Below are 25,191 nucleotides of genomic sequence, written 5' to 3'. Positions count from 1 at the left end.
GCACTGTAGTCCAGGGGAGGAGCCACCTATCTCGTGATACTTCGAAGACTCTTCCAGGACAACAATGTGCAATCATCCGGACCCAACACTAGGTGGCGGACTATGCACAGATATGAATGTCAGCAGCCCTACATGCCAAGAACAGATGCATACTGGTAAGTAGCATTTGCATTATGGATGGGTTAAAAAAAATAATCCCACCCAGGTTACCACCTGCTCCAGTATGGAACCTAAATGTGGTCCTTACAAGACTCATGGGCCGTTACATAAATGTGAACTGCAATTCCTAACATGGAAAACTGCTTAACTTGTTGCCATTACCTCTCTCAGAAGAGTTAGTGAAATCCAAGCATTCACAATAGAAGAACCATTTTTTTCAAATACATCCTAACAAAGTGGTTCTTAGACCCAATCCAAAATTCCTACCAAAAGTGATTACTTCTTTTCACCTAGACCAATCAGTAGAGTTACCAGTGTTTTTTTTAAAAAACGGACTCTGTTGCAGAAAGAGCTTTACACACCTTAGATGTTAGAAGAGCGCTACTATATTACACAGACAGGACTAAATCCTTCAGAAAGACAAAACAACTATTTGTATCTTTCTCTCCCACACACAAAGGCAATCCCATCTCTAAAGGAGGTATTGCTAGATGGATTGTAAAGTGTATTCAAATATGCTATCACAAGGCTAAACGTACACTAGAGCACACTCCACTCGCAAACTAGGAGCCTCTATGGCTTTCTTAGGAAACATACCATTAGAGGATATATGCAAGGCAGCAACATGGTCTACAATGCATACCTTCACTAAACACTATTGTGTTGATGTGCAAGCCAAGCAGCAAGCTGCAGTAGACCAAGCTGTCCTTAAAACACTCTTTCAGTATACTGCAACGGATACAAGCGACCACTGCTAAGGGAGACACTGCTGCACAATCGTTCCTAAATGTAGGATCTGCAGCTCATATGCCTCGACCGGAAAATGCTACTTACCAGTATGCATCTGTTCTTGGCATGTAGAGCTGCAGAATCCTACATGCCCTCCCACCTCCCCGGGACTTGTATCCGTTCCAGTACTCATCTTACTTAGATGCGCACGCATGGACATCTTTTCTCTTTTACTTCTACTAACTCCTATCATGGCGAAAAACAATCTGAGGATGGAGTCGATGACCATGCGCAGTATTGTCCAAGGGAGGAGTCCCCTATCTCGTGACTACAAAAGACTTCTTCTAAGAAGACAACAACCTGCAATCATCCGAGCCCAACACCAGGTGGCGATCTATTGCTAAATGTAGGATTCTGCAGCTCTACATGCCAAGAACAGATGCATACTGGTAAGTAGCATTTTCCTTTTCTAAATTGGTCTCTCATTTATTTTTTAATGTGTCTCACTTATTGCCTCTTTATGTGCCATCAGATGCTTAGTACTACCCTCTGATACGCCTAACCTTTTGCCCACTATAGGAAGCTGGCTCTGTATATACTACATCAAAGTAAGGCATGGTGTGCACAGAGTCCAGTGGAACCCCAAAGGTAGGCAGAGGTAAAAGTAGATAATACCTTTCTCTCTATTTGTGGTAGTGTGGGGGATCAGTAATGCTTTATCAAAAGGTAGTTTTAAGCACTTTTTGTACAGACTCAGGCAAGAAATGATGTCACAAACTCAAAGACTGAACTCAGACCAATTTGTTTGTTGAAAAATATTTTTAGGGGGCGTGGCCAAACGCGGACCAAAGATGGCCGCGTAGTCTTTGAGCTCCGTAGTCCAAGTACTCCTGCGTATATCCTGCATGACCTTCCGGCATCCCTGTATGCAGCCCCTGATCTCTAAAGGCTAGCAGAGCCCCTCCAGCCTGCTCCGGAGATCGAGCCGCCTTGATTCGAGGAGATTCAGCCTTCGGAAGGTCCGGGCCTAAACAGGAACTTTGAGCCGAGACCCACAATGGTGGACCCTGCCAGACGGCGGACCCTCGTGGCCCAGCCTCGCATAATGGTGGTGCCGCGGTTTTGAGCGCCGCTGGGCCGAATTCTATCGGCGATCACTTGCCTTGACTGTGAGGACTTGTGCCCAGAGGGGCGATTGGCGGCCTAATGCTGGAGAGAGAGGGCGCACCGGCCGCGGAGTGAAAAAGGGCGGCGGCGCGGTCCTGAAGACAGAGGTTTTTCCTCCTGCCTCCTTTCTAGCGGATTTGCCTACAGCCGAGTGTGGCGGCCCGCGACTGGACCTGAGAACCCGGCGTGAACCCGAGTGCCAACCGCCACTCGGGGGAAGTGATGGGGGGACAGTGCCTTCGTCAATGATGATGGTGCGTCATTGAAACCTTTCATCTTTTGTCTTGCCTGCATCTGTTGGCTCCCTGGGTGCTGTGGCTCACGGCGGGTCCCACACCCTGGACTGACAGGCGTCGCTCCCCTCCTCCCCCGATACAAGTTAAATGCTCCTCAGTGTCACTGCTATTCTCCTGGACCTGTACTGCCTGGGGAGAGAATCGTCAGGGCCCGCACTGGTGGTTGCCCGTCTACTCTGGTGGAGGGGACCTGCAGAATACGAGAGACACTTCAGGTCACAGCAAGGCAGGGGTGCTGACTGCGGGACACTCCGCGAACGGGGTACTCCGCCACAGGTTAGATCACCCTTTATCTGATTACCTCTCTGCTGGTGGCCTTGGGACCCCCCCCCCCTACTTTCCCCTCCCAGTGGAATGTTGGAGGCTCCCCTGTGGCCTGCTCCCTCTGGTGGTGACTCTAGAGCGGCATAAATTAATGGCCGGTTTCATTGATCCGAAATAATATACCTGGCCGGACTGGTGTGTTCTTAATCACACCGATAGTGGTAATACCGGGGTGACTAAGCCCTCTCGCCATGTGGTGGGTACTGGGGTGTGTGTGACCAGCTGTGAAGCCTGCCCTTGACCAGGATGGAGGCTGCGAGTGGCAGTTCCCAGAGTCACCCTTGGCATATTTACCCCGTCTGGGCCACGCCTCCGCAGGCATAATGGATTGCGTTAAGGGGTCCGGAACCAGGGGACTGAGGCCTGTCCAGACTAACAAATTGGACCGGTATACGGTTACCAGAGACCCGCAGCGGACCGTCTGTCAGAAGAGACTTGGAAGGGGAGTCCTGGGGAGGAGGAACAGGAGCTGTCCCTTAAGGTGTGAAAACCTCTCTAGAACATAAAATGGACTCCATGGCCATTGACATTAATCTCATTAGGGCTGACATGGGAAGGCTCAACGAAAAGGTGAAACAGGTGGAGATTACGGCCACCAGCCTAGGGGGAGACGTAGCACAGCCGCAAAGAGAGGACCGAGAACTGCAGGATCTCCACGGACCTTAAACTGGATGATTATGAGGGCCGGCTCCTTCGCAACAACCTTCGCATCCTGGGAGTTCGGAGTGCCAGAGACCTGACCTATTTGTGGAGGTTCTTATACTCTAACATCTGCAACCCAAGGGCCTTAGTAAGTTTTTTGTAATAGAAAGATCTCACAGGGTCCCGGGCGCACCCCCGCTGCCCATGTTGGTTCGGGTCCTGAACTTCCAGGACAGGGACGTGATCCTTCCAGAACGCCAGAGCCAATGCCCTTCTCCCTCACCCCGCTGCATGGGTGACTTTTTGCACTCTGGCATAGGAACTTTGTCCTCCTTTTGATTCAAGATCAGTGTTCTCTGCCAGTATTTGGGTGACTGATTGCAGTCAGTCGCATGCATCTAGGTCTGACAAGGGTGCAAATCCATTTGCGAGATTTACATCTAGGGATTTACTTCTTGGGGGTGCCCAGGGCTGTCTCACTACACTTGATGGGCCCCTCCCTATTACGGGGTGGGGGTGGGGTCTATAAAAGAACCCAAATGGCAGGACAGAGATTTTGTCAGAATGGCTTCCTGAATTACTACTCAGGTGATTCAAAAGAAATCGTACAACATACTCATTATTACAGTTGGCAACTCCACAATCTCCCCTCCCTTCCTTCCTGGAGGGTCCTATCCAGGCAGATCGTCTGACCATGATCATCTGATTAAAAAGATCCCTGTCCCAAATCCTAACACCCTTCAATTGTGTGTTCAACCAGTGCATAACTTTAAATAGTAATTGTTCAGTGGTTTCAGTCTATCCTTCTCACAGTACTGGGGCATTCCTCAGGACCAGCATCAACGGAGCAGCTGCCGGAGGAAAGTGTAGGGTCAGAGAGCCTTCAAAGGCAGTACTATGTTCCAATCTACCAATCTTTGTTGAAGGTTCTGGACCAAATGTCCCTGGTAAAGAACTGACCTGTCTTGCTATAGCACAGCTAGTTTTTGGGTTAGCCATTGGCACATTGTTAGCTGCTGTTGCTGCGAAGGAGCATTCATCATCCGGAGAACTCGTGATGGTTTTAGCGAATTCACTCAACATGTTCCCAATCTCTGTGGTCTTCTCAATCTTAGCAAACATGACAACATCTAATTTGGTAGCTGTGGTGAGGGTCTTCTTAGGGGGTACTGTTTTCATTGCAGGTCGTTTTGTGGATTTGGGTTTGACTGAGACAGTATTACTCGATTTGCAAGGTATAAGCACTGATGGGAACTTAGTTTGAGTAAATAGGCCCTCAAGGACACCGAGATTAAACTTAGCCTGTGATTCAAAGTTGTTTAATCTTTCCTCAATCTAGCTCAGTCTATACTTGATCGGGTTTAATGATCTTCGGAGTAAGACTTCCATTCTCTTCCTCATATCCTTGTTAGCTTCAGGGCATAAATCGCCTGTTGGATCAAAATCCAGAACTCCTGCATAGAGGGAGGCACTGTCTGCTGTAGTAGGTGGATCTGATGTGGCGCCTCCTCCATTTTTGTTTGTCCTGGGATTCTTAGCCATTTTTGGTCTCTGCAGACCCCCTCCCCTTTTCCTCTTTACTGGGTTCGGTAGTTGCTTCAAGACTTTTGTTTTTAGTCAGGGGCGCAGACCTTGTAGAAATTAGTTGGGGCGGGCTAATTGCAATTATTCTCAATAGCAGTATCAGGGTAGCGGTCGGGGGGTACGAGCAGAGGCCAGGCCACCCAGAGATGATCTTTTAGACAATAGGGGTTCAAGAGTTAGGCAGCGCTCTGTGATTGCTATCTCATGTTCGAGAACAGAGGCCGCTCTGAGTAAAAATTGATCCAGTGTCCCCACCACGCTACCACTAGTTAGCGTGCTTCTCCCCTTTCCCTCTCGCTTGGACATCTTTGGACGCAGATTAGTATCAATTCAAAGGACCTGATTAATAGCAAGCTTTGATGATGACGGAGTATGAATATATTTGCGAGAATAACCTTGGGTTGATGGGGCACTCAGAGGGGAGGCCCAGACCGGTCACCGAAGGGCTCAGACTTGCCCGCCCTTGGCCCAGGCTTCGCCCGGCGCGCCCCGCGAAGCGGATGTCGCGAGTTGTAAAATATGCTTTCCCCTGTGCTCAGCTGCGTCGCGTTGATGTCAGGCAAAGCTTCCTGGGACTTGCAGTCCCCATAATTACTCGGCGTACTCCTTCCAACTCCAGCGATGCGGCTCCTGCGAAGCGGGTGCCGAAAGTTGTAAAAAGGGGTCTCCCGTGGGCTCAGCTGCGGCACGTTAATGTTAGGCAAAGCTTCCTGGGACATTCAGTCCCCTCAATTGCTCAGCGTCCGCCTCCCAAATCCAGCAATGCGGCTCCTGCGAAACGGGTGCCGCGAGTTGTAGAATACGGTCTCCCCTGGGCACAACTGCGGCGCGTTGATGTCAGGCAAAGCTTCCTGGGACTTGCAGTCCCCTCAATTGCTCAGCGTCCTCCTGCAAACTCCAGCAATGCCTTCCATCTTAACCAGTCTGTTGAAATCCCAGTTTTTTTTCCCTCAACCAGACTCTGTGGCAGGATGGGCTCTGCACACGCTAGACGTTAAAAGAGCAATACTTTATTACCTTGAAAGGACAAAATCCTTTAGAAAAACTAAACAACTTTGTGGCTTTCTCCCCACCTCATAAGGGCTATCCCATTTCAAAAGCGGGGATTGCAAGGTGGATTATTAAATGCATCCAAATATGTTATCTTAAAGCCAAACACACATTAACCATTCCCCCTAGAGCTCATTCCACCCACAAACTAGGGCCTTCTATGGCATTCTTAGGTAACATTCCCCTAGATAACTTCTGCAAAGCAGCAACTTGGTCCACACTGCACACTTTCATAAATCACTACTGTGTAGATGTGCAAGCAAAACAACAAGCTAGTGTGGGCCAGGCTGTATTAAGAACACCTTTTCAAACCACTGCAACAGATACAGGTAGCGAATGCTAAGGAGGTAACTGTTGCATAGTCTATGCACAAGTATGCTATCTAAAGCTCATATGCCTCGAACGGACAATTTTACTTACCAGTATGCATCAATTCTTGGCATGTAGAACAAAGACCCAGGCCCATACATCTTACAGCACATGTACACACACTTGGAACACGGAGTACAAGCATGCCTATGCATTTTATTATACTCAGCCGTTCTACATATATACATATTTATAAATGCTTACACTCCACTAGGCTCCTCAATTGTATTGCATAATGAATATGCTTTTTGTTTATTTAATTAAGGGGTTAACTAGCAGCAGGGGGAGGTTAAAGTACTGTAGACCTGTACTTCTTTAAATCGGTATTGAGTCCTGCACCAAACTAACCATAAAAAATAGCACCAAACGTTGAGTGGTACACATTTAAACACAGAGGCTCTTTGAGATTCAGGATTATTCATTAGTTTGACGGTCCTAATAAATTAGTACTTTAGTATTTTACTAGGACTAAAGGCAGTCTAAATGACAAATTTAGGCTTAACCCGTGGTAGCTGGGGAACAAGCAAGCAGGCTATTCTACAGAGAAATTAGTGTAAAGTATATAAGCAACACTAAACAACATTAAAGTGTGGAAACAAACCGATACAATGGCATAATCGGTTAAAAAAACGAAACATAATAAAAACAAGCATTTCCAGTGCAATAGGTGTCGCATTTACGCAAGTTTGAGCTATTGGCATTGTAAATGACAATGCCTTTTATTTATGTTTTGGTGTTTGGAACTTAAATAAAAGGTATTGTCTTTCACAATGGCAATAGTTTAAACTCGCATAAATGAGAGACCTGTTGCAATGCAATTGCTTGTTTTTACACTGTTGTGTGGATGTACAAGCCAGACAACAAGCACTAGCGGGAAAAACAGTGCTACACACATTATTTCAAGCAAATACACCATCTGATCCCTAAAACAGCCATGAGAGGACTACTGCTCTACCATCTATGCATAGCATGTGTATTTTGAGGCAACACATGCTACGACTGAAGTATTTTGATTTTCACTGTAAGCATTTAGTGGTAGAGTATAGTGCTGCAGATTCACATAAACCCTCCTGTCTTCTTCTGCAGATATTAGATGGTGGCACATATACACAATAACTTTAGGCATGTTGTAAGAAGCTGGCTCTGTATATACTATACCAAGATGAGGTATTGTGTGCACAGAGTCCAGTGGAACCCCAAAGGTAGGTAGAGGTAAAAGTAGATAGCACCTCACTCTCTATTTAAGGTAGTGTGGGCGAGCAGTAAGGCTGTATCAGAGGGTAGTGTTAAGCATTTGTTGTACACACTCAATCAGCAAATGATGTCACACACTCAAAGACTGAGCTCCGACCAATTTTGTTTGTAATATACTTTTTCAATAGGATGCCAAGTAAATTACTTTACAGATTATTTTTCTTACACAGTGTAGTAAACCCTACATCAAGTGTGAACTATGTAACCCAGATACCATCACCGCAGGTAATTCTGGCCCACAGATGGGCCTTCTCAATTGTCGGTCCCTCCCTAAGCATGCTCATGAAATTAACCTGTTGATTCAGGATTCTTGACGTTTTGTTTCTTACAGAAACTTGGCTTACTGCTTGGTCAGATGCTGATACTGTTAACGCCCTACCCCCTGGCTATCTAATTCAAACCCTACACAGACCCCTTGGCAGAGGGCGTGGCCTTGCGATAATCCACAGAGAACACCTCGCTTGTAGATGTAGTAATGCCAACATTGAAGACTGTGAGAGCTGCCACTTTGCTCTTCAAATATCCCCTGCACACTCCCTCTCAGGCTGCTGATTTACCGCCCGCCGGGAACCCCAGGGAAATTCTCAAGTGCTCTTGTTGACACTGTTTCTCAGATAGCAACCTCCTCTCCCAACTTTCTTCTCGTGGGTGACCTCAATCTTCACCTATCAGACCCCAAAGATCTAACTGCATCTGAACTTCTTCTTGACCTCATGTCTTTTGACATTCGGTTAGTCAATGCAGGACCTACCCACGTCACTGCAGGACCTACCCACGACAAGGGGCACCTCTTGGACCCTGTCTTTACTAACATCACGGACATTACCACTAGCTCCCCTTTGCCCCTTCCTTGGACTGACCACTTTTTAATACCCATCTTTTGGTATTTCGTCACTCCACCCACCCAACAGACCAATACCCGGGTCACCGACCGGCGCTGGCACAAACTCGTGCCAGACGAATGGACCACCATTCTCAGGGAATCTTTCCCCTTCCCAATCTCAGACCCAGCCAACGCTGATAAACAGTTTAACTCCTGGCTCACCTCATCACTGGACAAACTTTTCCCCAAAACTACCACCCTCAGGCGAATCAAAAGAGTGAGCCCTGCCCCTTGGTACACTCCTGAGCTTAACCTTCTACGGAAGGAGTGTAAAAGAACGGAGCGCTCCTGGAGGAAGGATAAGTCGATTGCTAAGAAGGATGCCTACCATACCTCCTTAAAAAATTACAAGATCGCTCTTCGCAATACTAAAAGCATATTCTTCCAGGAAAGGATAAAAAACTCCTCTTGCTCCAGCAAGGAAACTTTTATCATTTTAAAAGAATTACTTAAAGCCCCAGATTCCGGACCAAGAATTCCGCCAGACTCCAAAGCAGGTGAAGAAAAATGCCTTAAATTGGCCAACTACTTCGAGGAGAAGATTTAGAAAATCCTTGCCTCCATTCCATCCATTAATTTCAGCGAGGAAGAAGGTATTAATACGACTTCTACCTCTCCCCGTTTAACTTCCTGGGGACCAGTAACTGCCGAAGAGGTCGCATTCACGCTAGACACCATCAAAAGTGGATCTCCTAGGGACCCTGTTCCGCTACGCATCCTTAAGAAAGTAGCCCCTACCATCGTCCCTCCTCTTACCCATCTCATTAATGCTTCACTGTTACAGGGAATAGTTCCCTCTAGCTGGAAGGCGGCCGTCGTCAAGGCGCTACTAAAAAAACCCTCCCTGGACCCCTCCGATTTGGCCAACTTCAGGCCAATCTCCTTTCTCACCGGAACCAGTAAAATTGCTGAAAAGCTTGTTAACAAAAAACTCTCGCAGTATCTGGAAACCAACAATCTGCTTAGATGCTCGCAGACCGGATTCCGCCCAGGGCAGGCCACTGACATCGCCCTTCTCGCAGCGGTGGAGGAGGCCAGAGCACTTCTGGACGCGGGAGGATCAGTGGCAGTGATCCGCCTGGACCTCAGTGCGGCCTTCGACACCGTTAACCATCGGGTCCTAATCCATCGACTTAAGAACATCGGTGTGGAGGGCACTGCGCTGACCTGGCTCACTTCCTTCCTTGGCCAGCGCTCCTTTCAGGTCTGGCAGAATGACACCCGTTCCCCCAAAACCCCCCTCCAATGCGGCGTGCCTCAGGGTTCATCCCTGAGCCCGACATTATTCAATGTCTACATGTCCCCATTGAAGGAGGTTGTCAACCCGTTCGGAGTGAGTATCATCAGCTATGCTGATGATACTCAATTAGTGGTGTCCTTATCTCACCCAAACCAAGCACCATCGGATCTATACAACTGTCTGGCAGAAATACAAGGATGGATGAATAGCTCGTCTTTGAAACTTAATGGCTCAAAGACAGATATTCTCCTCCTTGGCCAGAAGGGACCTTCCCTCTCGCAGAATATCTGGCCCCCCGTTTGGGTGAACCCCCTGCTCCTAAGTCTGAGATTAAAAGCCTGGGAATTTGGCTTGAAAAAGATCTGTCTTTCAAGACGCAAGCCAAATGAATCGCGGGGACTTGCTTTGGGCTCCTCAAATCGATCAGGAAGATTTTGCCCCTACTGACTCCTGCCTCCCAGAAACTGTTAATCCAAGGCCTTGTTTTATCAAGGCTGGATTACAGTAACACCATCTACCTAGGCGCTCCCGAGGCAACCCTTAACAAATTACAAAGGATCCAGAATGCCGCGGCTCGGATCCTTACCAATACCCCGGCTAGAGCTTCGGCCAAACCAGCCCTGAAACGCCTCCACTGGCTTCCAGTGAGAGAGCGAGTGAAGTTCAAGGCTCTCTGTCTGTCTCACAGACTTCTACAAGACAAAGGCCCCCCTATTTTAAGAAAATTCATCAGGCCCTATAAAGCCCCAGTTCCCTCCGATCCAATCAGGAATACCTTATCACCATCCCCAGAGTTAAGAAGGTGCGCACGGGTGGACGGCGCTTTTCTGTTAACACTGCCTGTCTTTGGAATTCACTACCCCGCGACCTTAGGACGGAACCAGACTATCTCCGATTCAGGAAGCGGCTGAAAACGCACCTTTTCCCCTGATCTGACTTCCCCCTTCGCCCCAGTGACACTCAAATGTGTGGATCTTAGCGCTGGGATACTTACGGGTGACTACGCGCTTTATAAAATCTAATAATAATAATAGTAAGTACTTTGTTGTAGGAGTTGAGTTTCAAGGTTTAGACTCAGGGGTTCCCCAGGGTCAAGGATGCACTCTCAAAGCACCGTCAGCGGCACTCATGCTGCCGAGTTTCAAACCCCCGAAAGCAGCAGGCCCGGGACCCAGGGATCCAGAAACATGTCTGGTGGTGGCAGCTGGGGAGCAGCCACTCAGACTAGACACTAGTGTCGGGTCATTTTTTCTGAGGGTATCTCTAAGATGCCCTCTGTGTGCATTTTTCATTAAATCCTTCTCTGGCAGCATCAGGGTGGGTTTACTGAGCTGAGAAGTTTTCAGTTAAGCCATTATGGTTCTGTGGATTTTGTAATGACAAACTCCCAGCACCATATACTCTTAAAGGCAGTACTGCACTTACATGGTCTAAGAATTGGCTTAGACACAATACGGGTTCAGGGCTCATGCACCAGTACCCTCACCACTGGTATTGTGCACCCAGCTAGAGGGGTGGTTGATCTATCACTGACCTGTGGCCAGAGAGTGCCACTTGGGTTTGGTCTTCAATACAGTTTTAGGGAAAGAACATAGGCCCTGGGTACCTGATTGGCAGGAGCCCAGGGCACACTCAGTCAAAGTACATCAACAGTTCAGCAAAAAGTGGGGGCAACCATTCAGAAACAGCCCACTTTCTCACACATGTTCAACAGCAAACGTTAACTTGGCAGCCTATATCCTCACTTCCTGTGTGGCAGGGAAAAAAACATTACAGTCTAACAAAGGAGCCATTGAACACGATGAGCATTGCCTCGAGGAGGAGGAGATACCACGTCAACCATAAAGAATTTCCTTGAGAAAAACAAATTGCAGAGTCTGGGCCCAGCACTAGATGGCAGGAGTGTGCATAGCATGTGATTCTGCAGCACTACGCACTACCGATAGAGGCTTATAGGTTAAGTAACATACTCCCAACTGTTTCTTACTGAGTCTGATTTGCTAACCCCTCCACTTCCTGGACTAATCCTTACTGCTTGACCTCACTGCCTAAAGGGAGCTAATTGTCTTTCCAGTTGAAGACCTCAGTTTTCTGCCTCGAGGTACTATAAGTAAACAAAAGTCCTAACACAGAGTACTACCAAGTAAACACTGATTGCCCTCTGGATCTAGGTTAAGGCATGACGATATCAGATAAAACTTTGAGGAACTGGATAAGGATGATTGATGATGCATGTGTCAGAGCCTTTTGTACACCTGTGCTATTGTCCTTTTAAATATTTAAGGCATTGTCACTCTTAATGAGGAACTTTTTCCATTCTTGCTTGCGTTGCAACAATTCGGTGTGGGATTCCCAACCATTCATAAAGGAGATGGAGCAAGAACAAAACTACTGTGTTAACCATGTAGGTACTATTTTCTGCCTCTCATTTCTAGGGTTACCTTCTCTTTCTCAGACCTCAATGCCTTTGTCCTCATGTTTCAATCTCTTTCACTGCCCATCAGTAGGATCTGTAGCTGCATTAGAGTAGCTACAACCTGTAAGAATGGTGTATTAGCTAGCAATTGCGTAAAGGTTGTGAGCCGTCCTACACTTTACTGCTCACATGTTCTTTGTTGCAGCAGAGGTATTTGGGTCAGCCAGCCGGTTACATGCTCCCTACCACTTTTCTCCCAAATACTTTTTCTTTATCCTCCTCCCCAACATCAAAGCTGTAGTGTGTGATGAGGAGACTGGAATGGGATATGCTGGGTGTAATTTTTGACATACTATTCCAGTCCTTAAAGAATAGCTTCAGCTAAAACTGGTGTCTAATCATGACTTGCTGGTTACATAACTTGTTTGACAAAGTCAAATGTATTCTACAAGATGTCTGAGATTTGCTTTTTTCAATTGTTTCACAAGGATACTGCAAGCGTGAAGTCCTCAAGCAGCCTAGAGCCTAATTTGTTTTGTGATGAGGAGATTCCGATCAAGTCCGAAGAGGTGGTCACACACATGTGGAGTGCACCTTCATTTTGTGCTGAACATGCATACTCATCAGCTTCCAAGAGCTGCTCTCAAGGTACCACCTTTCGCTGCCGGTGAGACAGGGCCAGGGGTGGCTAATGTAACTGTGGTCTCACTACCTTGGAAGGGAGGGTGCAAAACATAAATACAGACATGTTGTATTTTGGTTCCAATTAATATATCAATGTCACACGTGTAATATGTTTCACCATTGTGGAGTATAAGGAGAGATCATTACTTACTAGAGAAGTCTGGAGTGGGTCATGATGTCTGTCGTCTCCTTCAAAAATGATAATACATTTTTTATACCATGCTGTTTGTCATGGTAGTAACTATAAACAAAAGCATGTCACCTAGATCCAAGGAGTTAAATCCATGGATTAAGATAAAATCAAAATGATTACAACTTACGACTGCTGTTTGTTGTACCATGGTATATGTGAGAAAATAAGCAGTGTATTCTCATATCCTACGTGTGCTGTAGTAATAAATATGAATGCACTTGGCACTAAACAGCGTGTTATTTGGTCACATTTGTTTTCAAGCACATGACATGAATAGATAAATCCATTATTATTTTCCTGACATTTTATTACTACTTTTAGCAAAGTCATTTAATGAATTTAACATACCAGCTGTGATAGCTGGCTCTGTTCATTTCCAAGCTCCACTTCCAATCTGCCTCTTCTGGCTTTTGTCTTTGTCTGCCCTGTGCAGAGCGATTCATTGTACATAATTGGCAGATTTATTCCTACATGCTTTGTCTTGGATCTTCTTTAATTGAATAATCCTCTGGGTGTCTTTCAAAATATTGTGTTCGAGGCATATGAGCTGCAGATACTACACTTTGCACTAGATCGCCACCTGGTGTTGGGTTCGGATGGTTGCATGTTTTTGTCGTCTTGGAAGAAGTCTTTTGTAGTCACGAGATAGGTGACTCCTCCCTTGGACGATAGTGCGCATGGGCAACGGCTCAATCCTTAGATAGTTTTTTTCCGCCACTGGGTTCGGATGAACTTTTCCGCTCCGGATAGAAATAGACTTTTCAAGTATTTTGAAGCGCAAAACAGTTGTCGACGCGGGCCGTTGGGCCTATCCACGCCGTGAGGCCTACACCCCATGGAAAGGATGCCATTCAAGAAATGCCCCGAGTGTGGAGCAAAGTTTCCACTTACGGACCACCACAAGGTCTGCAACCTGTGCTTATCGCCAGAACACGACGAATCCAGCTGTACAGCTTGCGTGTCCTTTCGATCCAAGAAAACCATCCGAGATCGGAGGGCCCGTCGACACGACATGCAGAGATCTGCTCCGGAACCGGTGGATATCTTCGACGAGGAGGTTCCACTCGTTCCCGAAGAAGATTCAGATGATCTCCAAATCGTATCAGAGGCAGACGACTCGGATGACTCCATACCAACGGGTCAGTGCGTGAGTACTACTTTCCCAGCACCACACACAGCACCTAGATCGAAGGCAAAGGTCAACACTCCGCCTCCGGGGCTCAGTCACGACCGAAAAACCACTTTGAAAGCCCCGCCATTGAGCCCGGCTCCGAAGAAAGTAACTAAGGCTTCCGGTAGCTCTGTACCGAGCAAGCCGCACGTGCCGATCCCACCAGCTCCATCTGAAAGAAACACGTTAGTATTAGATTCCTTACCTTAGAATATCCCCAGGCGTCAGTCTGGATCCGGAAACTTTTGCGTAGCAGTACTCCTGCACGTCGGTAGGCGTCGTCTGCAGGCGTTCCCTGCGGCTCCGCGTCCGTCGTTGGCGTCGTGCGCCGTGATGACGTCGCTGGAGTATACAGACGCCGCCTCCGTGCGCTGACGTCAGTTCATCTTTTTTCCGCGGCAATTAGCGCAGATCCGAAGAGCAGTACTCCGGTCTTTTGACCAAGTTTTTTGATCTTTTTTGATCTCTGAATCTTCTACTGTGCCGGTAGGATGCCCGGTTTTAAGAATTGTGACGACTGTGACCGGACAATTTCGGTCACGGATCATCACCGACTCTGCCTCCGGTGCCTGGGCCCCGACCACGACGTGGACGCCTGCGTCGATTGCCGGGCCTTGACAAATAAAGCTAGGCGGGAGCGGTCCCGCAAGCTGCTCGAGCTCCGGGTGTCGGCCCCGCGTCGAGAGCGGTCCCGGTCCGGCCGGAGGTCAAGGGAGCGATCGGAGCCGTCACGGGCGCTCCGGGAGTCGTCACCATTCTTCTGGTTCCTCAGGTAGGAAGCACAAAAAGTCGGGGCGTCGTCATCGTACCCCCGACGCTCGCACGAGACGGCCGGGGGTTCGGGTGGCCCCACCCCGCGGCTCCGCGTGAGTCGCCGACGCGGCCTGCTCCATACCCTGCGGTCCCTGGGCAAGGCGCGTCCCCCGAGGAGATAGAGGCGTTCCTCGTGGCCATGAGGGCTCTTTCTCCTCCGGCGGGTTCCGCGGCGCCTTCGGGCCCTGTGAACCCGTCCGGGGGCCCTAGCGGCTCGGGTGACCCTGCCTCGACGCCGTTGGGTGCTCCGGCGCCGCCGACGGCTCCGATCCCGGCGCCGCAGGGGCCATGGGGGTCGACGCCGGCTGGTCAACCGGCCTCTCCGGCGCCGATTCCATCGGGCAACCCCTGGCGCCGCCCCTGCGGCGCCGGTTCCCCGGCGCCGGTGCTCCGGCACCAGCGCCGGGCGGCGCCGTCCCCATTCCCTCTCCGAATCCGGACGCGGAGTCGGACCAGCGTCGATCGACGCCAGGCTCGACGCCGATGGGGCCTGTGAACCCCGAGGAGCCGGTCTACATCGTTGACTCCGAGTATGGTGAGGATGTAGAATACGGAGAGGGGTGGGAGGGGTCTGAGGACCCTCTGACACGCGAGTGTCAGTACGACCTGGACTGGACAGGTGACTTGGGTGACGCCAGTGGTCTGGATGACTCTCCCAACCCTGGCTTTGTCTCGCCTCCTACGGTGGCTACGGAGGAGGGGGCTGCCTGTTCAGTGGTGTTGATGAGGGCTGCCAAGGCCTTACACCTTGAGCTCCCCGTCGCGGCCGTGAGGACTAACATCCTCACTGAGGTCCTCAAACCGCAGTCATGCCCACAGGAGCCACTGCTGCCGTTTAACGAGGCCTTAACGGACGTTCTTTTGGGCACGTGGTCCAGGCCCGCTTCAGGTTCTCCTGTTGATAGGAACGTGGCCAGACGCCACCGTCCGTGTGCGGACGACCCCAAGTTTCTGTCCACCCACCCCACCCCTGAGAGTCTGGTGATCCAGGCCTCCACCTCCCAGACCGCATTCCCGTCGGCCCCGCCCGACAGGGAATCAAAGAGGTACGACCAGTATGGCAAAAAGGTCTTCTCGTCCCTGAGTCTGGGACTGCGGTCTTGCAACACCGCGTGCCTCTTGGGCCGTTACACTCACTCTCTGTGGGATACGGCCGCGGACCTGCTGCCTGAATGCCCCCCGGAGGTACGGGCTAAGCTCGGCAAGGCTATGATTGAAGGCCGAGACGCAGCAAGATATTCCATCAGGAGTGGTCTTGATACGACCGACTCGCTGGGCAGAGCGATGTCCACGACGGTGGCGATTCGTCGCCACGCCTGGCTGAGATCCGCCAACTTCTCGGCAGATGTCCAGAATGCATTGATGGACATGCCGTTTGATGGCCGTCGCCTGTTTGGCGACAAAGCGGACTACGCGCTGGAGCGCTTCAAGGACTCCAGGGTCACGGCCAAGTCCTTAGGTCTCTCGACCCAGCTCCAGCAAACGGGTTCGTTTCGCTCCTTTCGTGGCCAAGGAAGGGGCGGTCCCACACGTGCTGCCAGCCACGCGCCGAAACAGACTTATCAACGCGGTGGCGGCCGTGGAAACCGCCGTGGTCGCGGTCGGGGACAGCGGCGAGGTCAGGCCACACCTCCCCCCGCAGCATCTGCCTCTAAATCCTCCTAGTCCGTGCTTTCAGGCCCATGTGACGCTGGTGGGAGGCAGGGTTTGCCATCACCTCTCCCACTGGCGCACAATAACATCGGACAGGTGGGAGCTGCAGCTCGTCCGAAGGGGCTACTCCCTCCCCTTCGAGACAACTCCTCCAGCCATGCCACCGCAGAACCACCGTGTGTCGGGGGACCACTTGGCACTTCTGAAGGAGGAAGTTACGGCCCTCTTGGCCAAGGGGGCCATCGAGCGCGTTCCTGGGCCAGAAGTAGGACGTGGTTGCTATTCCCACTACTTTCTGGTACCCAAGAAGGACAAAGGAGGCCTACGTCCTATCTTGGATCTAAGGAACGTCAACGGCTTCCTCCGGAAGGAGAAGTTCAAGATGTTGACTTTAGCTCAGGTCTTGGCTGCTCTAGACCCACAAGACTGGATGGTAGCGTTGGACTTGCAGGATGCGTATTTTCACATCCCAGTCCTGCCGGCCCACCGGCGTTACCTGCGGTTCACGGTAGGCCTCGAGCATTTTCAGTTCATCGTGCTCCCCTTCGGCCTTACCAGCGCCCCACGGGTGTTCACCAAGGTGATGGCGGTGGTCGCAGCTCATCTGCGCAGATTGGGGGTTTCAGTCTTCCCCTATCTAGACGACTGGTTGTTGAAGGCGGGCTCGCCCCAGACAGTCGTCCACCACCTTCAGATGACGGCAGACCTCCTGCACGAGCTGGGGTATTCCATCAATGTGCCGAAATCACACCTGTGTCCCTCTCAAAAGCTCCTTTTCATCGGAGCGGTTCTCGACTCGGCGCAGTTTCGGGTCTATCCTCCGGAACGGCGAGTCCGGGATATACAGGCTTTGATTCCCATCTTTAAGCCGTTATCCCGGGTTTCGGTCAGGTTGACGCTGCGGCTGCTGGGGCTGATGGCTTCCTGCATCCTTCTGGTGCATCACTCCCGGTGGCGGATGCGGGCTCTGCAGTAGGACCTGAAGTTTCAGTGGGCCCAGCATCAGGGCAACTTGTCCGACCATGTCTTGATCTCGGAGGGCACTGCAAGACAACTGCAGTGGTGGCTTACGGACCGCGATTGGGTCAGAGGCAGATCCCTCTCCCTTCCCCAACCGGAGCACGTTGTTGTGACGGACGCGTCTCTCCAGGGCTGGGGAGGCCACCTGGGAGAAGCAGAGATCAGAGGCATCTGGTCTCCGGCGGAGTCCCGGCTCCATATAAACTTGTTGGAGCTCCGGGCGATTCGTTTGGCACTGAAGGCATTCCTCCCCTTTGTCACGGGAGTGTAGTGCAGGTGTTCACGGACAACACCACCGTCATGTGGTACTGCAACAAGCAGGGCGGGGTGGGGTCGTGGACCCTTTGCCAGGAGGCTCTGCACCTTTGGCAATGGCTGGAACGTCCGGGCGTGACTCTGACGGTTCAACACCTGGCAGGTTCTCTGAACGCCAGGGCGGACGAACTCAGCCGTCGGTGCTCGATGGATCACGAATGGCGTCTGAACTCGGACGTGGCGCAAGGCCTCTTTCGGCAATGGGGAGAGCCTTGGTTAGATCTATTCGCCACAGAAGAGAACGCGCAATGTCATCAGTTCTGAGCGTTGGAGTTTCCAAGACGGCACTCGCACGGCGACGCCTTTCGGCACGAGTGGAGTTGCGGTCTGTTATACGCCTTTCCGCCTATACCACTTCTGCCCAGAGTGCTGAAGAAGATCAGGCGCGACCGGGCCCAAGTCATCCTTGTGGCTCCGGACTGGGCTCGAAGGTACTGGTATCCCGAGCTACTCAGCATGTCAGTCGGTCCCCCGATCCGCCTGCCCCTTCAGGAGGACCTTCTGACGCAGCAACAGGGGATGGTCCTCCACCCGAACCTGTCCAGCCTCCACCTCCATGCGTGGAGATTGAGCGGCGGCAGTTGAGGCCTTTTGTCTTGCCTCCTGAAGTTTGTGATGTGATTCTGGCAGCCAGGCGTTCCTCCACGAAATCGGTATACGCCTGTCGGTGGAACAAGTTTGTGGCATGGTGCACAGCAAAGGCTGTGGATCCTCTCTCTGCCCCTCTTTCTGAGGTTCTTCTCTTCCTTCTTTCTCTTGCCCAGCAGGGCTCTGCTCTGGGCACTATCAAGGGCTACCTTTCTGCCCTTTCGGCCTTTCTGAGGCTGCCTGATCAACCTTCTTTGTTCAAGTCCCCCATTGTAACGAGATTCTTGAAGGGCATCACACACATGTATCCACCTGTTCTGTTTGTGATGCCTCAGTGGGACTTGAACCTGGTTCTAACAATCTTGATGTGTGCTCCCTTTGAGCCGCTTCATTCTTGTCCTCTCCATCTCCTGACTTTAAAGACGGCCTTCCTGGTTGCCATCACCTCTGCCAGGAGGGTGAGTGAGCTCCAGGCTCTTTCTGTCAAACCTCCTTTCATGTCCATTCATCCGGATAAGGTGGTTCTGAGAACTAGACCTTCTTTCCTGCCCAAAGTTGTCTCTGCTTTTCACATCGGGCAGTCCATCACCCTCCCTTCCTTCTTCCCGCCTCCGCATCCTTCAAAGGATGAAGAGCGGCTCCATCGTCTGGACCCAAAATGTGCGCTTTCATTTTATATGGATCGCACACGCCAGTTCCGGGTGGATGACCAGCTGTTTGTTGGCTACGTGGGTGCGAAGAAGGGACGGGCGGTACATAAACAGACCATCTCTCGGTGGGTCGTTCTGTGCATCAAAGCGTGCTACTCTTTGGCTCGGAAGGAGCCTCCTGTTGGGCTGAGAGCCCATTCCACTCGGGCAACGGCGGCTACTTCTGCCCTGGGCCGGGGAGTCCCCTTGCAGGACATTTGCCAGGCGGCTACGTGGGCCTCGCTGCACACCTTTGCGAGGCACTACTGCCTGGACAATCAAGTTCGGAGGGATGGCTTCTTTGGCCGTTCTGTCCTCCAGGACTTTCTGGTGTAGGAATGTATTGGTTCGCAGACCCACCACCGGGGTTGGTATTGCTGGGGTATCTATTCTAAGGTAAGGAATCTAATACTAACGTGTTTCTTTCAGATGAACAAGTTACTTACCTTCGGTAACGATATATCTGTAAGAAACATTAGTTAGTATTAGATTCCTTACCGACCCACCCATCCTCCCCGTTCTGCGAACTGATACCTAGGGTTAAGGACATCCCTTTCAGGGCCCTAGTTTCAAATGGCACCAGTGTTGGTTCTCACATGGCTCTGCGTGTTCTGGCGCGGAAAAGCTGTGTGCAAAGAACTGGCGTCAGCGCGCGGAGGCGGCGTCTATATACTCCAGCGACGGCGCACGACGCCAACGACGGACGCGGAGCCGCAGGGGACGCCAGCAGACCACGCCTGCCGACGCGCAGGGGTACTGCTACGCAAAAGTTTCCGGATCCAGACTGACGCCTGGGGATATTCTAAGGTAAGGAATCTAATACTAACTAATGTTTCTTACAGATATATCGTTACCGAAGGTAAGTAACTTGTTCATCGGCACCGAAACCAAAAGAAGTCTTGACTCCGAAACCGTCGACTTCTAAAGACAAGGGTATGAAGCCAGCGTCCGACGCCTCGAAGCCGACAAGACCAGCGTCCACTCCGAAGCCATCATCTTCGGTACCGAAACCGACAAGGCCTGACTCTGATGCGCCCAAACCCTCGAAACAGCCTACGACACCGAAAACCACACCTTCGGTGTAGAAAACTACGCCAAAGGACTTTCTGACATTTCCTAAGGCTAAAGACAGACGGCAACATCGTCCGGAACCGAAAAAATCGGCGCCGACAAAGGTTTCACAAGGAGAAGATCTTTTTCAACCAGATCCTCTGCAAAAGATCTACATTGACCCAAACACAGGTCATGTATCCACAATGCACTGGTGGTGCAAACCGACACTTGACACAACACCCCTGAATGTCTACAGAACAATAATGATCCAAAAAACCTCAAAAGATGGTCCAAGATACCCAGCAGTCACCACTCGAAACTGCCCTTCATCATTTGGGATTCCTTTGAAGACCATACATAATGAACCCTAAAACTCAGAGGAAGGAAGGCCAAGATGGTAAATGGTCCCTCGCACTGAGAAAGGAAACAGTATGGTCTTGACCCTCTGTTACAAGGGTAAGTGGTAGATAGGGGGTGACCAAAAGTGCAGTGCAACAAAAAAATAATTAGAAATGAAAATAGGAAAATGTGTTTTAAAATTGCATAAGGGAGTACTGAACAACTTTATTCTGGTGATACTCGCTTTACCAAGGTTAAAAATAAATAGGACAGCTTAACACATAACTGTCTAGATGTGGTACAAGGTCGACATGTTTCAGCAAATAGGGACATGTTTGTCCTTGCTTTCTTCAGGACCCAAAACAACTATAGCTACTGCAGAAAAAAAGTGAGGTATATATACAGTGAAATAAAGAAAATATCAAGACAAACACAGAGATCACCTGAATATTCTAGGTGCCACAAGTTGTCTTTTCTTGCAAGTCCTGCGTGTCACGAACTTGTAAGAAGTGAAGACCTCACCCCACCTGGCAGTGGCTCAGGGATAGAGTGAAGCACCGCTCTTTCCGTTGATACTTCTAAGCCGGCATCCGTGCCGACCGGGGAGGTCACAACCAGTGTATATTTTTATATATTTAGACCCTTTGGTGCTCTTGTGTTAAGTATTGTGAGGGAATGTCCCAAAGCTTGGTCTCTAAATATTCCCTAGGGTCCCTACCTGATCGTTGTGTTTTTGTTGTTTCATGTATCCACTATACCACATAAGAAAAGGAAGGCAGATGCAACACCCACACCTGTAGTACCTGCCAAGAAGAAGGACTCTGCCACATCTCCTATGCATCCTTCTTCTAAACTTTCTTCTTCTTCCTCTCCTGTTCCTCCTAACAATTCACCACAGATTTCTCCTTCACATTCTCCTCTTTTGTCTTCACAGCTCAAAATGATAGTGTTAAAAGGGCAAGATGGCGGCCGTGCTAATGGCCGTGTGAGTGAGCACATTTTCACCTCTGTGGAAAAGAACGCCGGAATCGCCGCTTACCTGTCTCGTGCAAATGCAGGCTCTACATTGATGAAACCTGGGATATACTAGCCACAGAGATCAGCGGCTGGGTTTTCTGATGAGGAATCGCTTTTGAGAAGTCTTCGGCTGTCGGCTGGACCCCTGCAGGGTTCGGATATCACAGAGGACGAAGTGTGGAACGGGTTCTGTTAGCCCAGCAGCTGCCGCGGTGTTAGACAGCCGCGAGGTCCGCGAGGGGCGTTTGAGCGACTGAGGCAGTGCTCTGCGAGGAGACGACTTGCAGCTGTGATCGGGTCTCGTAAAAGAAAGGCACTTCCGCGGATACACTGTTGCTTGATAGCTCTTGCGGATACTCTGCCAGTTTATTACAAGCAGCGGAATAATCATGGCCCCGAAGGGCAGAGGGACAAAAAAGATCGGCGCCCATGCTGGCAACGCCGGTAACGCGGTAGGCTCCAATGCGTCAACTGCGGTTCAAGCCTCAAATCCGCCTGACCCTAAGACCGGTGTATCGAGGAACAGTGCTGCCCTCAACAACAAGACTACTCAAGGTGAGCCAAGCACGAACACAAATATAAACTCAAGCATAATTGAAAGTGGGAAGGGCTCTAAAAACCCTATTGTGCATGCAATTTTTCTTGAAAAAAAGGTGCTCTGAACAGTGTAAAATCCACAATTGGGATAACAGTAAATGGCAGGGCAGGTAACTCTGTTAACACCGGAACTGTGAGTGGCTCGGCTTCCCCAGAGTGCAATACCTGTGCTGGGGGTGCTCGGGATGAAACACTTAAAACACAGCGGGCAGCAAATGAGGATAGAGTTGATTCAGAGTCTGCAATATCAGAGGGCAAGTTTTATTCTATGCCAGATCTCTCTGCTGTTTCTGACGACGAGTGTAACAGTCTGCCAGGTGAATGGGGAGAGGAAGAGGCAATTACAGAGGAAGATGAGGATATGGCGGATACGGAGCAACCACCATTGCAGCGTATGGGTCTGGTCGATTATCAAGATACTGTTAGACGGAACCCCGAGATTGAGGGTCTCTCACGAGAAATGACTCCCCCTGCACAACCCGCATGGGAAGGGGGGAGAGTGATCAGCTAGAGCAAGCACAAGACCAGAACCAAGGTTTAATGGGGGAAGAAACTATCGGGGCCAATCTGGATTTAATTTACAAGAGCATTATGGCACATAGGGTAGAGTTTAAAGCTGAAAGTAGCCGTACTCAGGGAGCAGTCCAGAAGCTGCAGAACACCATGCGACGAATGGTTAAATCCATTAACGACCTCACTAGACGAGTTACAGAAACTGAGGAACGTATATCATGCACCGAAGATACACTCACAAAACAACAAGCGGCAATAGAGACTTTACAGGCGACAAGAGCTGATGTGGAATGGAAACTAACGGACTTAGAAAATCGCGCAAGACGCAATAATCTTCGAGTTTTAGGCATACCAGAATTGAGAGAAGGGAAAGACGCACGTAAATTCATTATTGAGACTTTTTCAGAAGCATTTCCCGAGCTAAGCGACTCGCAATGGGAGAGCGAGGTCAGCAGGGCACATCGATTCCCGTTCATCCAGCGCAAAACTCATGGAGCCTCAAATTCAGTTGCAGGTCTTAAAACACATCCACGGGCGATATTGATATGCCTAAATAATTTTATCTTGAGAGTAGCAATATATGACCTAGCTCGCCCGGATAAGCGTCGCACAGGCAGTGGGTGCGAATTCTTGGTTCGACCGGATTTTTGTTCTACAACCGTGACATTAAGATGGCAATTTCGACAACTATTTGCGCCGTTTCAAGCTAAGGGCGCACAGGTATTTCTTTTGAATCCAGCTAAGCTCAAGGTGAATTATAAGGGACAATCTAAATTTTTCACATCGGAGTCCCAGGCGCAAGCAAATCTGAAAATCATCGATACCACTACTGGAGCTCCTTAACTTGATTGGGTGCTAGCAAAGAATGTAACAATTTTCTCACAAGGGTGTGAATCTGGTATCATAAGGAAGACCGGTGACTTCAGCCTGCACTAGCAGTAGAAATTAACGCTGCTATCTGACTTTTTTTCTTTTTCTTTCTTTTGGAGTTGATTAATGGGACAATCACAGATCAGAGACACTTACAGATCAGAGATACTCAGCTTGGAGTTTTCAATTAAATGGTTTAAAGAGATAGAGATGTGTTCCTTTGTTTGATCTTTATGGATCATGTTAGTTGACTGATAACCTCTGGCTGGTTAGAGATAATCTGCTCCGCTAAGTTTGGGCTAAAAGATAGCAGGGAAATGTAGTAGAAGTAGGACGTTCCGGCGGGATTTCTGTTGAGGTGGATCGTGCACATTCGCATCACTAAGGACCATGTCCTTTTGCCCCACAGTGGGTGGTTGGCGGGGGAAGGGTGGAAGGGGGGTGGGGTTGTTTCGGGGGGGCACTAGGGTGGAGGGGGTTAAACATAAAAAGAGATCACAAGTGCATTTTTTTCTGTAGTATGTATGTGAGGGCTGCAGGGCAGTGGGAGGACTGTCTTTTGGTCATTGGGAGAATATGGAATGGCAGTTAGAATGTTGAGATTAGGCACATTGAACGTCAGGGGTCTTAATGCCATAAATAAAAGACAACAAGTAGCTAGGGAATGGCAGTGGCTTAGCTGCGACATTATTTCTCTTCAAGAGACGCACATAGCATGGTCTAAGCAAAATCTTCTGAGTGAGCTTGGGTATAATGTGTTAGTATGCACTAAGCAAAGCTCTACGACCCGCGGGGCGGCTATATTAGCAAGAAAGCATGTTATAGGCTCTGGACGGGCTTTAGAGGATAACGGTTGTAGGTGGGCAATTATAGAATGCATCATAGGAACCTTTAAGTGCACAGTATGCTCCATATATGGATCTAACTTTGATGAGACCATGGTTCTAGAACACCTTAATGCTGAGCTAGCAACATGGCCTACTCCAGTAATAGTTTGCGGGGACTTCAATATCAATCTCCAACCTGGTTCATTAGGTAACGATAAATATGTGTATGCTGGTAGGAAGCCTAAAGTATATAGGGCACTACAAGCACTTGTTACCTTACATGGGTTGGTCGATGCCTGGTCTCATCTCAGAAGTGGTAACCCGGGATATACTTTTTACTCGCCACCACACTAAAAATTGGTGCGCCTCGATTATTTCTTAGCGCCACAGAGCTTACTTCATGATGCACTAATGCAAGTGTATCCTCGAGCCACGTCTGATCATGGTCCTGTAGTCTTGTCTATTCAGATACTCTGTCCTCCTAGCAACCCTCGAGAATTTACCTTCGACCGCAAGCTGCTGTTGGACATAAAATTTCAAGAGTATATGAGAGAGTAGGTTGTAGAGTTCTTCAATCATAATAGAGGGAGTACCGAGAGGGGGATAGTCTGGGATACGTTCAAAGCGGCTTTCAGGGGGGAGGTGCTCAGCTTTGGTTTGCACGCACAAAAACAATTACGTCATAAGCTGCAGGAGCTATATAGTGATTTAGGAAAGGCCGAAGAGCGACTGGTTC

At 49.6% G+C, this 25,191-nt stretch overlaps 1 protein-coding gene across 3 annotated transcripts in view; it reads left to right on the top strand.

Moving 5' to 3' along the window:
- KDM5A (lysine demethylase 5A) overlaps nucleotides 1-25,191 on the top strand; it is a 937,903-nt gene that overhangs the window by 839,483 nt on the left and 73,229 nt on the right. For 2 of the 3 annotated variants that reach the window (XM_086952835.1, XM_086952834.1), the window contains one exon: nucleotides 12,602-12,761. In XM_086952835.1, the coding sequence (XP_086808961.1) occupies nucleotides 12,602-12,761 (160 nt within the window). Of the gene's footprint in view, nucleotides 1-12,601; nucleotides 12,781-25,191 lie in introns of all 3 variants that reach the window. The other variant, XR_015307532.1, reaches the window with a different exon arrangement.

The sequence above is a fragment of the Lissotriton vulgaris genome, chromosome 1_2 (genome assembly GCF_964263255.1).
Source record: "Lissotriton vulgaris chromosome 1_2, aLisVul1.2, whole genome shotgun sequence".
Lineage (NCBI taxonomy): Eukaryota > Metazoa > Chordata > Amphibia > Caudata > Salamandridae > Lissotriton > Lissotriton vulgaris.
This window is presented reverse-complemented; position numbering and strand designations above follow the sequence as displayed.